The 13,654-nt window shown below is 35.5% G+C and overlaps 1 protein-coding gene and 1 long non-coding RNA gene across 4 annotated transcripts; one reads left to right on the forward strand and one right to left on the reverse strand.

Annotated features, from left to right (window-relative positions):
- The first annotated feature begins 2,171 nt into the window (after window positions 1-2,171).
- LOC118433662 lies at window positions 2,172-9,197 on the forward strand. 3 transcript variants are annotated; one of them, XR_004833500.1, is made up of 8 exons: window positions 2,172-2,269; window positions 2,344-2,630; window positions 2,724-4,473; window positions 4,547-4,773; window positions 4,847-5,117; window positions 5,813-6,079; window positions 8,179-8,546; window positions 8,619-9,197. It is a non-coding gene; the product is annotated as an uncharacterized LOC118433662 (long non-coding RNA). The 3 variants fall into 3 exon arrangements; XR_004833502.1 differs by lacking the exons at window positions 8,179-8,546; window positions 8,619-9,197 and adding an exon at window positions 7,914-8,032; XR_004833501.1 differs by lacking the exons at window positions 8,179-8,546; window positions 8,619-9,197 and adding an exon at window positions 7,914-8,019 and having other exon boundaries at window positions 5,813-6,903.
- LOC110862746 lies at window positions 4,033-7,755 on the reverse strand. The gene is made up of 7 exons (XM_022111962.2): window positions 7,640-7,755; window positions 7,326-7,398; window positions 7,170-7,240; window positions 6,328-7,110; window positions 5,788-6,250; window positions 4,825-4,952; window positions 4,033-4,749 (listed from the first exon to the last, which is right to left on the reverse strand). The coding sequence occupies exons 2-7, from the start codon at window positions 7,375-7,377 to the stop codon at window positions 4,627-4,629; spliced, it is 1,620 nt and encodes a 539-aa protein (XP_021967654.2). The 5' UTR covers window positions 7,378-7,398; window positions 7,640-7,755; the 3' UTR covers window positions 4,033-4,626.
- Window positions 9,198-13,654: the final 4,457 nt, after the last annotated feature.

Raw genomic sequence — 13,654 nt, forward strand, 5'->3', positions numbered from 1 at the left:
TGCAAAGGTGTAATGAGCACAGTGGGCAACCAAATTTGCAACCAAATTTGATACCTGTTGTTTGAATAAGCTTAAAACCTTTGGATAACATGTTTTTTAATGTATCTAATTTCAATGGATTTCCTGTAGGAAATGAGTTTTGTAATTGCCAAAATCCTCGTCATTTCAGTAAGAATACAATACTGAACTAGCGTAAATCGCTTCAGATAATATTTAATTACACATTGTACTGTTTTCGGTAATTAGATATTTTTATGTTGTATGGTTATGTTCATAAATGTTTTACCTACATTTCACATCTGCATGCAACTAACCGTAGACAAGCGTGACGAAATTTTGCATTTTTGGTTTCACATATAGCATTTAATGCGTAATAAAACATATGAAAGTTGTACTTTGCTTTATAAAGCTCCCCACTTTAAACTTTGAATAAATCGGCTTCGAGCTGAGATCTAAAGATGTAATAAATTTTTCGACAATCGTTACGAATTTAGTCTTTCCAATACCCAGTTTCCACGTCTTCAAGAGGGAAGCTTGAACTGGGAGCATCCTTCTAATCTCGGTAGCGATATATTTAACAAAATAAGTAACAATAACACGGACATTAACATTAAAATCTGACTGCTCAATAATCGCATATGAGTCACTAGCAGATTTCAAACCGAATTTCAACCAAATTATAGAATTTTGAAAAATCGGTATGGGCGACCCTCTATGTACAATTTCTCTAATTCGACCTCATAACGCTTTATTATCCATCACTGGTTACCTCCATACCAAATTCTAAACACTAAAACAATTTTGGTGCATGATACCCCCCACCACCTTTTTGACCCCCACAGGTCAAGCACTTGACTTGGTCATCTTCGAACTTAACCCTATTTTTGCCACTATTCAGATGTAATTTCGGCTATCTATGATAATTTTGAAAATTTAGAATCAAACCCTTTATTGATATTATAACCATCACTGGATACCACTGGACCATCATTGAGCTTGACTCGCACCTTTACCCCGGAAATTGTTGATAATTGAGAGTTGTTCTCTCTACGAAGGAATATTTTATTCTGTCCTTTACAAATAACGGGGCCTACAATTATGTATATGCAAATTGTTGCACAAGATCTAATAATCTAATAATTGAATTCGCCCACAATTAATGACCCAGTAATTTCTACTGTTTAACATATTATACGTCACACATACATACATTACATACATATTACATGCTGATTAATTAAAACTAAATGATCTAAATCACGATTATTTCAACGCTCCATTTAATTATTATAATCTTATTTACAAGCCTGAAGATTGTAACTGGATCTCTTCTTCACCTTGTCCAGTAGGATTGCTCCAGCGTTGACCATTATAGCTGAGATGACCTTCTCGCTCTTGACACGAAACTTTAAACTTGCTCGCGTTATATTGCTTTGAACATTTGCGACAAACCAAACACCATTTACTGGATGCTTGTAATCATTTGTGCTTAAACACATTGTCATAAATACATAACTACAGTCTGACATTAGAGAGGTGGAGAAAAACATGATTCTGATTTGTACGTTACTGTAGCTAGAGTATGTACAATCAGAAAATTAGTACAAAATTCTGAAGAGCTGGAGAATTGTCATTATTTTGTACTCTAGAAAGTCTGACTGTAGAAATCCTATGTGAGGTCAAAATTGAGGCAACAGACCAGGTCCTTGGAATGTATAAATGTACTAGACGCATTATAATTGTATCACATTTATATGTATTATTTATTCAAATGGGAGCAGAGTTGATAAGACTACACCATTGTAGACTCCGCATCAATTTATGTCGGATTTATTTCCTATAAAAGCTAGAAATTTATGACGATAAGAATATAAACAAAATTGGGGGGTTTGTTGGTTTCCAATCAGCTTAATTTAATTGATTAATTTAAATTAGACACATATATTAAAATTGTTTTGCATTTTAGGTTATGGATGAAAAATGCCTAACATTTCAAGTGGCATGTAAAACAAAAGGATTAGCAGTAATATTTATCAAAGTATGCTTCCTGTGGTGATATTTGTATTTGCTTGGATCTCTGTCGGTTGTCGGCATAGATAGACAATTTCCTTTCTGACTGATAGCAATTCACATATATAAGGAACAACTTTGCTTACTCGTTAAAAAACCCGTAGCACCATGTCATTCCACACTTTCCTCGTACAACTACTGTCTTTCATATTAATTATTATTATTAATTATTGTGAATCATATTCAATTATTTTCCTGGGTGAGTACAACCTTATTCATTTATCTGAATTTTTGTGTTTGGACCTATTATGCAAACAAAAATATTTTAAATAGATCCTAAACCGGGTGTCAAACCAGAACCTCCCCCTCTCATACCAAAATTTACTCTACTAGAATATGGGTTCCATATCAGGCACTGCGTGGACCCGGACGCTATCCCTAAAAACACATCGGATTGGAACAAATTGTTTCGATCTCGATTATTTCGCTACAATGCAGACATTGCGGATGTAGCTGGCAAAAAATTTAAATCACCGAAACCAAGAAAATGTCACACCTTCATTGTTGCAACGGCTGACGAAATCAACTGGGCGTTTCTCAACTCTAATGTTAAGATCAAGGTTGTAAATCTCTATCTCTCTCTCTTGCTTTTTATCTATTTTAATTTGGAAATTTTTTGTTATGACATTGTATTTATGTTGATCCCATTTCAGGAAATGGAGGGGACATACGAAAGCAGGAAGCCGTTTGAATTGTTTCATTTAACTTTGAAGGAAGATGGCAAATATTCGGTTGCAAACTTGCGTCCGCATTATGTGCAATGTACGCTTGATGAAAATTGGAATCCCGTGCATTATGTTGGTGCGATCCCCACACCGCGTAATCCATGTCTGTCTTTGTTATTAGAATGTATTCGGAATTTACGTTATCTATACCGAATATAGTTATGCTATGGTTTTTTGGCTCTGAATTTCTTTTGGGCAAAGGGCTATGGGACTCATAATTTTTTAGCCTGGCGTTCTAAGTAGTTTACAGTCGAGCATATTCAATGGATATGAAAGGAGGGAAGAGGTCCACCGTCGTTAAATAAACCCCTCTTTGATGATTATTCATTGACGCTCCCGACGGTACAGAACTTTTATAGTTCGTTACAGACCTAATTCTATTTAGTGCAATTATAATATATACTCGATTAACAATTAATAATATTATAGAAAAATCATGATTTCTACAATTATGCAATTTTTTTCTCTAAAATAACAATAAATGTTTTATATGTATATCGGAAAAATTGGGATGACAGATTTTTGTAATTAATCAAACAAGCACATCAAGACAAAATTCGTATAAAATCTCCTTGTTTAGTATTTGCTAAATAAATATATTGTCTTATAAACATTGCCTGTACAAAACCATTATGGTGGTCAGCAACCAAGTCGTCTATTTTGACATTATTTTTCATAATTTGTTCACAACAGGACACAACACAACTTCCGAGCAGATTACTTATAGAATCTGCTACTAAAGAAACACTAATTGATTAACAAGGTAATATAATAATTATTAAATTTGTACATGCATATGCAAGCAATCATGTCTCATTTTGCATGAGAAAAATGCCACAAAAAGGAAACGACAATAAAGTGACGAGGCAACAGCTGCAGCTGAGAAGACAAATGCCGTTCACTTTAATTCTCCAATAAAAATAAAATTATCAATCTAATCAATTTAAAGAATTGGTTATTATAAATCATCTTCTGCGGTATCATTACAACGACATTAATTAATTGACTATGTATAATCAATTTAGTAAGTTATATCAATTTCCAAAGTAATTTATATGGTTAGACTATACGAAAGGGGACCCCCAAGAAACTTTGAAAAATTTTTTTCTTCTAAAAAGTCTATTTTCGTGACCTACGACCCATGTAAATGCAAATCTGCAATACAATTTTTTTCGTCCGTTTTGAGAAAAGCTTTCCAAAAATTAATTTTTTTTAATAAAGTTGTTTTTTCAACTGGTTTTTTCAACAAATTTTATTGCAGATATATCCATAAATCAAAAATTCGCTAAATAAATAATTCAATTTACAAATATTTATTATGTTACTGATCTTGCTGTAGCTTTATCGCCCTGAATTGATGGATCCAACTGTTATACGGATATGACATAGAATCGTGTCGCAGTTCGTTGGAAAAATATGTTCTTTTGTATGTTTGTTTTGTTGACGTTGTTGACAACAAATTGATGCCTTGCTAGAATATGCGTATCAGCCCAGCATTAAACACAATTTCCAGTCCGTTCCAGCTGTTACCTTGTTAGTTCCCTAACAAAGAAGCTGATTATTCGCAAGCTGTGCTAATTTACGTATTAGTATATAAAATGACAAGTGTTTTGGTCCAAGGCAAATCAAAACTGGAATAAGCCACATTAATATGTACCCCATACCGAGCTAGCTTCAGGTAAAACAAGATTCATGTTTCCGATTGAATTAAAAAAAAATAAAAAATAAATTTTGAAATTATTTTCTCGCAGATTTCCAGAACACCGCAAAAACTAATAATTTAGTATGGTGTCAAAACTGAATTTTGTCGCATTGCCTCTCTTCATTGGAATCATAATAATGATTTCAATAAACACGGTGTCCGCCCAGTGTGGGATCCACACTCCCCGTACATACGAATTGGAGTTCCGCTACCTTCAAATATTGGCCCAAGTAGTTGTAGCATTTCCTGCACCTTAATTCATAATAAAATTTGTGGGTATGCAAAGGGTTTAAAATTCGTTTTAATTGATATTTAAGTTCAAAATACCGAACGATTATATCCGCCGCAGATTTTCACTCCTGTACATCCTTCACTGTTTGAGATTAGCTCGTGAATGTGGAGAGAAAATTCACGCTGCTGGACAAGAGTGTCCTCGAAGTGGACATGTTTAGCACCTGGAATTCATTCATAATTAGTTCATAGAAAAATTTTTTAGTTAAAACTACAAGATTTTAAGGATTATTTATAATAATCAGTGTTTTCCGTAAAAAACCACCTGCAAGAAATCGCACCTTTTGCACTTGGCATTGCAAAGTTTGCAAGGCAGTTCAACTAACTAGGTACATTTTTCGACTGTTAGTCGTGTTCAGGGTACCAAGTATGGTTTTCAAAATCTAGTAGGTACACAGATATTTTTCTGAAAATCGCATATTTGGCGAGATTCGGTCGCGACAAACTTAAAATGCAGGGTTTTAGACGATTTTTAAGCCTCCATAACTTTTTTAAGCTTTCGCGAAATTTTCAAATTTTTGACTTAAAATGTTCAGATAAATCAAAATTGCCGGAAAAAAATTTTAGCTCGAAAATTTTAATTTTTTAAGTATTTTTAAACTTTTTCTGAGCGAGCTCTTGATCAGGTAATTTCTAAAATTTGCAAAAAAAATCAAAAGATTTTCAAAAATGGATCGTTATTTTTGTATTAAAATTTAACTCTTTGTGATCATTTTAAGCTACTAAATTTGAAAATCCGTTCAGGATTTCAAAAGTTATAGCGGTTTAAAAATTAAAATCATGGGAATTTGGCGAATTTTACGCCACGTAATTTCGCGAAATATGAGTTTTGCAGAAAAATAATTAGGGACCCTTCATCAACGGACCTAGGAGATTATAAAAAGTACAAAGGGTACCCTGAACACGACTAACATGCAAAAAGCATACCTAGTAAATGGAAATCATTTAAGAAATAAAGCGAACAGAAATAAATACTTGCAAAGAAAATGGAATAGGCACCTTTCCAACGCACTACGTTTTTCAGGACTGCAACCAACACGGAGGATTTTGTAACATGGTCACCGGTAACGCTAACATCCTCCAGCTCCCACTTTTGGTAGGGTGTCATCATTTGTTCTATCGCTTGGATAACAATGTCCTCACCGAGCCATGCCCTTAGGTCGAATTTCGTGACTGATGGAAATACTCGGACTATCTTCCGCCCGATTACATTGGCACCTACATTCTGCCATTCTTCTTCAAGTTCTAACCTGAAATATTTGATTCCACGATGTCCTTTCCACAAGTTAAGGTAAGCCGACACATTCAACCTGTCTGACGTATGTTTCACTTGGAGAAGTACTGTTGTAAGTACTGGGAGGTAGTCCTCGTTAAAAAAGTCGTGAAACATAAACTCAGCTGCTGGTCGAATCGAGAGAGAGGTAAGTTTTGACATTACTGGAAGGTCCAGACTCTGATTCAGCTGCAATTGATTTTGGTAAATGATTGGATGATTTTGATCATTAACGAGCATGTCGACGGAGTTCATGTGAATTTTACCTGTGACATGTCGACAACTGTATCACGGCCATTGGGGCATAATAATACCATCTCGATTAGGGAATCCTTCACATGCCCCAACATTTTGATCGCACCTATCAAATTGACATCAGTTGGAGAAGTGGAAGGAACTGTGTTTTGAAAATGAAGCATTTTCAAATTCTTGCATCTTTCCAAACTCGGGTATAACCACGAGCGGCCTTTTAAATATTTCAAATTAGGTGCCGAGTCTATCAAAAATTGAAGGAGGGAATGTGCCGGGTATGTATCTATGATCTCGCCAAGTACAAAATTAATTGAGGTCAGTTTAGTTAGAACAGCCAGATTTTTGGTATAGGCTGGAGACACTCCACTGGAAGGACTAGGTTTGTACCTGTCCCAACCAACTTGTAGACTAATGTGTTGGATATTCTTCAGGTTCCTCCTCAACCCTGTGATAAAGGCGTTCTCGGATTTCCTCTGGTGGACGTGAAAAATAATTTCGCGAGTAAATTGCAACTGGTGGGCGAGGTCTTTGAACACTTTAATAATGACGTTAGGCTTCTTTCTGGTGGGAATGGAGTCGTCGAATTTATGGTGAGTGGGGATGGTGATTCGACGCATTAAATTTGAAGCCACGGGGGTGACGCACAACTTGCACCCGTCGTAGTAGAAAAGCTTGCTGATGCAGAGCATGGTCCGTTTTCCTAGCAAACTGCCCCCAATCTCTCTCCAGCTTCGACAAACAAGGCGCGCCTTCTTCAATTCTGTGATATCAAGTTGGGCCAGAATTTGGTCGAGAATCTGGTAGAAATTTGGAATTTCATTTAACTTTAGTTATTTTAAGAATTTGGATGACCAACCAACGGATTCCGCAAAGCTATTGATGTCCAACTGGTATTCTCCATTGCTGATTCATCACCAATTTGAGAGCCTATAATTATAAAGATACATACAATAAGTAGAACAATAAGTTTGTTTGAGGATGACTATTGAGAAATTAATTTTGAATCATTTACAAGAAAGTAGGGAAATGTTGCCTTTTTGGGAAAAAGGCGACGGCAGATCCATATTACGCCAATTTATTTATATCTATTTACAAATGTGGTGTAAGGTTTGAAGTAAGGATTTGTTGATAATTTGAAGTGAAATACGTTGAACTTAAATATGGCATTTAGTTCGGTTTCACTTTAGCTGTAGGGCGAGAGAAAAACTTATTCTGGTCACTCGTGGTTAGAAGTGTGAGCCCCGTGAAATTTATAGTTAAGTGGACCACATATGTAGGTGACATAAATTAATTAATTACGTTGTTAAAATTTAGGTGACATATTACAGAAATGTATTGAAGTCTGGGCTTATGTCTAAGTGACTTGCACGATACAGCGTTGTTGTATTCCTGCTTATCTTCGATGTCTCACATTCATAAGGTGTGATGATGACGCATCCATAAATGTTGAATCCGTTTAATGCAAAGCTGAGTAAAATATTAAATAATTATGTGTAAAATCGTAAAAAACTTAATAGGAAAATAAACTTTTATATGAATGCGTCTTACCTGAAAATTCCAGATGAAATGGTATTTTACATTGAAAGTGTTGTCAACTTAGGGCTTGGAATGTGTATGGGTTGCCAGAAGGAATACTACAAGGACATTTATTATCCATCACTGGTTACCTGCATGCATCTATTTTCGTGACCTACGACCCATGATCGGTGCAAATCTGCAATAAAATGTTTTTGAGAAAAACTTTACAAAAATTAATTTTTTTTAACAATTTTAAACAAGTTTTTTTTTTCAACTGTCAAATAAATCAAAAATTCACTAAATAAATAATTCAATTTACAAATATTATGTTATTGATCTTGTTGTAGCTTGATCGCCCTGAATTGATGGATCCAACTGTCATACGGATATGACATAGAATCGTGTCGCAGTTCCTTGCAAAAATATGTTCTTTTGTATGTTTGTTTTGTTGACGTTGTTGACAACAAATTGATGCCTTGGTTGAATACATATTAATATTATACGTATTATATTGAATGCGTATCAGCCCAGCATTAAAAACAATTTCCAGTTCGTTCCAGCTGTTACCTTGTTAGTTCCCTAACAAAGAAGCTGATTATTCGCAAGCTGTGCTAATTTACGTATTAGAATATAAAATGACAAGTGTTTTGGTCCAAGACAAATCAAAACTGGAATAAGCCACACTAATGTGTATCCTATACCGAGCTAGCTTCAGGTAAAACATGATTCACGTTTCGGATTGAATTTCAAAAAATAAAAAAAATATTTTGCAATTATTATCTCGCAGATTTCCAGAACACTACAAACACTAATAATTTTACTATGTTTTCAAAACTGAATTTTGTCGCATTGCCTCTCTTCATTGGAATCATACTAATGATTTCAATAAACACGGTGTCCGCCCAATGTCCGCCCAATTGTTGTGCCTGGCATTGTCAGAGACTCCGAAACTGTGCCGGGTTAGGTTTTCTAGTGCCAGGGTTGGACTGCAGACCTCCTCCGGCAGGATGCTATTGTTGATAATCATCACTTTCATTGGAATAACTTGCATAGTAATGTTTCGTGGAATTATTGTAATTCCTATTTACTCTTGAGAACATCGAGGTATGTAGAATTTCCTAAGATGACTAAATCACTTCCAATCATAATTTGTGTGAATTACGAGTTGCATGCAACCCATAATCTACAAATTATAAAATATAAATATAAATATAAATATAAATACCAAACTTACAAATTAATAAATAACTAATCGATTTATTTAGATATGTGTTTTTATAAAATTCTATATTCTGCCAAACACCCATAGCTGCCTGTAAGGATTAAAGGATAATGTATAAATAAACTTGACAGTGGTTAAACAAGATTTAATTATGTACTAATCGATTCTCGTACTTGCGCATCATGTGTCCATTAAAGGCTTCATGTTCTAGTTTTATACTGAATAGTTTCTCCCAAAATTCATCAATATGCAAGAATGATATTGCTAATATTTGTAACATACTGGCGTTGAAGGGTTGGAATAAGTCGGATAAATATAATATGTAAATGCTAAAGTTGGTTTTGAAATTGTATGACACCTGCCCGGTTAAGGCAGAGGTTATCATCGTCTACGCGTAAACCTTTCAACTCATCGTAGTACAAGATAGATTTTTAAATCCATCCAGATAGATCCAGATAGATTTAATTAGATTTAAGTTTTGTAATTAATCCAGATAGATTTGTTGGAATATTTTACGGGTATACATACATAATTGTTAATGATTACTTAATTGTTCAAAGTGTTTTTAAGTGTAGTGTTTTATTAAAATTCATTATCATTCACATACATATATGTATAAAGATTATGAAAAGTTGACTACTCAGGAGTTTTGAATTTCGTTCTAATAACTTTTTCTTGCTGAATTGAGCTATTCATTAACTCGGTGTTCATTTGCGCTTAATAAAAAAAATTGATTACGTTTACCTCAACCGCTATGAAGAATATTTTTACCTTGTATTTTTACCTTTATTGATTATTTTTTTGAGTTACTGAATCGAGTTTGGGTTGAAGAATCTCTACATAATGTTTCGATTTATTTACTGAAACAGGGTCCAGGTGGTGAACGTCCAGCAAACAGGTACATAGTTCAAGTATACTTTTATTCAAGTGTCATGAGAACTAGATTACAAACCATGACACAAATTCAGCATAATTATTTTACATATAAAAAGCGACTACACAGTATTAAATAAATATAAAAAAAGAAACAAAATAGTGGATGGTATACTTATTCTAATGTAATAAGCTAAATTGGTGTCATAATTTCTCGAGATTTCCCCCTAAATGGTTTACACTAAGATCAACTAACCTAAATGTTAATCAGCTTGAATCAAACTACTTGATAAGTAGGATTATATAATTAATTATATGGGATTGGGCAACAAATCAGGTACTGGTTTTGGGTAGACAATAGGCCACAATGGTTTGAAAAACTTTCCATATATAAATCAATGTTGCATGCATAGCCTGTACGAGGAGTTTCACCCCAGCCACGACATTATTCCTATTTTCGGCGAGAAATCCAAGCATACCGAGAACCAATATGATACCACAGATAGCAAAGATTGGTCTGATGAGATACACCGAGACGGGTGTCGACTCGTGGAATCTGATGGTCTCTTTCACGTCTGAAAATGATCTTTGCACAGTCTCAAAATATTTCTGTTTTCCTTGATGAAAACTAATTCTATTCAGAAGTCTACCAATTTCGATATATGTATCCCACAGCGATTCCAACCCAGATTCCTGTATGCGACGCCAGTCTTTTACGAAGTATGGGTGGACCAAGTTCCTATATCCAGCAAAAAACATTACCATGCTAAACGGCGATGCCAATCTGCTGGCGACAATGTACCGATTTCCAGCAAGTTTGTAACCATTGATAGTGTTGCCAATGTCGTGACTCGGTAATATTATGACGAACGTTGGATGGCTTCTCGTTGAATTTTCACGAACAGAATTTTTTATCATTTTGTACACCCGGGGATCCTGGCTGGTCGTGACCCTTGCTTGCAGTGTCTTCCGTAATTTAGCAAATTTTGAGGAAATCCCAGGAGTCGAGAGAAGCTCGGGGATAATTGTAAAAACTAGGATCGACATACGCGATTGCGTACCGTAATCATAACCTCTAGCGTCTGATATGATAGCTAGGTCCCACGTAACCAGGTCATCAAAATCGAGCGGAGTTTGTGGTGGCAGTATGACAGCCAGACAGGAATAGATTGATCCCTGGTATAAATTTGCGGTGAGGACGAGGTTCCCGAATAGCCAGAGGATAATGAGAAGTGAGGCTACCTTTGCTGTGCGATATGCTTTTCCTGTAGTATCGCTTACTTGGCCGAGAAGAACGGACGTGACGCTGATAACCTTTTCAACAATTGATACCAAAACAAGACAACCGTGCTGGACCGAGTCCATTTGTCCCAATCCAGATACAAATCCGCCGAGTGTGACTACCGTAATGAAAAGGAAGGCCCATGTCTCTGAATCGAATGGTGAAATGAACGCATCCAGACCGCTGTTAGCGGACGGTGGATTGGTGACCGTTATGAAATTTAAAGAGTAAAATACGACTTGATAAATGGAATCATCCATCTCGTTATATTGTTCTACGTAAGGTGTTGCACGGCCAAAGCTTCTACCGGAAATTTGGCCATTAAAATTTATGAAACGATGGTATTCTAACTCTAGTGTTAGATTATATTTCCCCGGAATTTCTAGTACTTTACACATGTCGGTCATAGCTATCAGATCATATTCCTTGTATTGTAAGCCACATGTGCCGTTTCCTATAAATAGGTATATCGGTGCAAAGTAGTGCAAAACGTATTTATGCATGTTTGCAGTTAAAGTGTTCCAAGCGTATCGAATGCTATGTAGCGAAATTGTAACTAACGGAGAATACATGACAGAGTGACAGGTCAAGCATGGGAGAAAGAACTCGGGGGGTGAGTTGAGACTATATTGGAATAGGATGAGCTTGGCGGTCCCAATTTGTTCAGCGGCGTGTTTATAGCATTTGGCGTCTCGTATTAGGACAGTGTGACCAAAGATGAAATCTGGTCGAGATATGCGGGATGCTTGATACACCGAGAGACCAGTAGAAATTCGCATTTCAAATAGTTATCGTAAGCATATCCCATTGTGAGGTCTAGATTAATGAAAATTGCCTTAGGTCGGGACGATTTTTGGATAGTGTTATTCACAAAATGCTTAAATTCCGTAGGATGGCTGATGTTGAGCATCAGCATGGTGTGGGGGAGGACAAGATATCGAAGTGGAGTATAGTAGTTGAGATTTCTTGTATCGTGAAAATATGAGACATCTTTATCCTCAAAGGTAATTGAGTTTGATAATGGAGGTATGAACAGCAATGTTAGGTCAGCCTCGTCAAATACCCCATGACCCCACATACTTGCACCAACAAGGAAATATGAGCATATTAAGAGTAACACAAAGAAGAACATGACTAATTTTTAGTGACTTAATGCCTTAATTGACGTAAGAGGTATAATGCACCACTTGATTTTCTAAAGAAAAACACAAAAATTACTAAATACGTTGACCCCATGCCATCACGAGCTTAAGAGCGCAGGACTACTGTAAGGAGATGTTTTTAGGATTAGCCACCAATCTTGTATGTCTAGAGTTTTTCAGCGTTACGTATCACTTTGGACGCGCTACTTACTAAGTTTGAGGCAACAAACGGATAAAATTAGTGGATGGACAGGCCTCTACTACATCCTACTTAGCCCATCCAAAACTTTGTCTGCATTAGTAACTAATACATGTATGTGCTTATGTGGCTTCTAGCATTCGAATTCTTTCTAGAAGTCTTTTTTTAAGTTGTAGCTGAGGCAAAACTGACTTAAATAAACAATTTGATCGATTTTAGGCGCAACGTACATTTACGCGAACCATCATTCTAGAACGGAAACTATATTCGTACGAACGTGGATCGGAATGCATACTTTCTAGCACTCAGAGACGACTAAGCTGCGGATAACCTTCTCAGTAGCGTTCAATCAAGTTGAACAAACGTTTCGCAAGAAACCTTGAGAAGTAATTAGTATTTTGATGACAATTTATCTTACACATTTATACGTAGAAGAAGAATAATAAGACGTAATTCCAAGTATTCGGGTAATCTACATTGTCACGAAGGCAGTGAACGAATTTTTACATACCATATGTAATCAACCAACTACATACAAAATAATTTCCCGAGAATATGTATGTTGGTGAACCCACCCACTAAAAAATGTATTATAGATATATTTACATGTATAAGTTACGTATGTATTATACAAAATATTTTTACAAAAATTTTCTATGCAGTGAGGAAAGCCTTAAAGTTTTTGAGCCGATGCATGATGGCTTCCATTTGATGGAACTATTTGAGTAATCAGACTATCTCCGCTACGGATATGTATGTATGTACATAAGTCTGAATTTACTCTTGTACACACTTCATATATATTTTAACTATGTATAATAACTATTTGTTAACTGAGGTTGCCATTCATATGTTTACGGATTTATCATGATATGCATGTATTTGTGTGCGTGTCGGGTTCATAAGTTATTTTTTTTAATGCAACGGCCAATCTGTGATAAGCTTGAGTTACGATTTACAGAGAGCAGCGTGTGTTGGTACACATATTCATAAACAACATATTAATTTCAGAAGAGGATGTTCTTAACCATAAATGATAATACTTACATATGTATAACCGTAGCCTTGCATCAATATTTACTTACATACTTACAACCTTCTGATT

The sequence above is a fragment of the Folsomia candida genome, unplaced genomic scaffold (genome assembly GCF_002217175.1).
Source record: "Folsomia candida strain VU population unplaced genomic scaffold, ASM221717v1 Fcan01_Sc067, whole genome shotgun sequence".
NCBI classification, from domain to species: domain Eukaryota; kingdom Metazoa; phylum Arthropoda; class Collembola; order Entomobryomorpha; family Isotomidae; genus Folsomia; species Folsomia candida.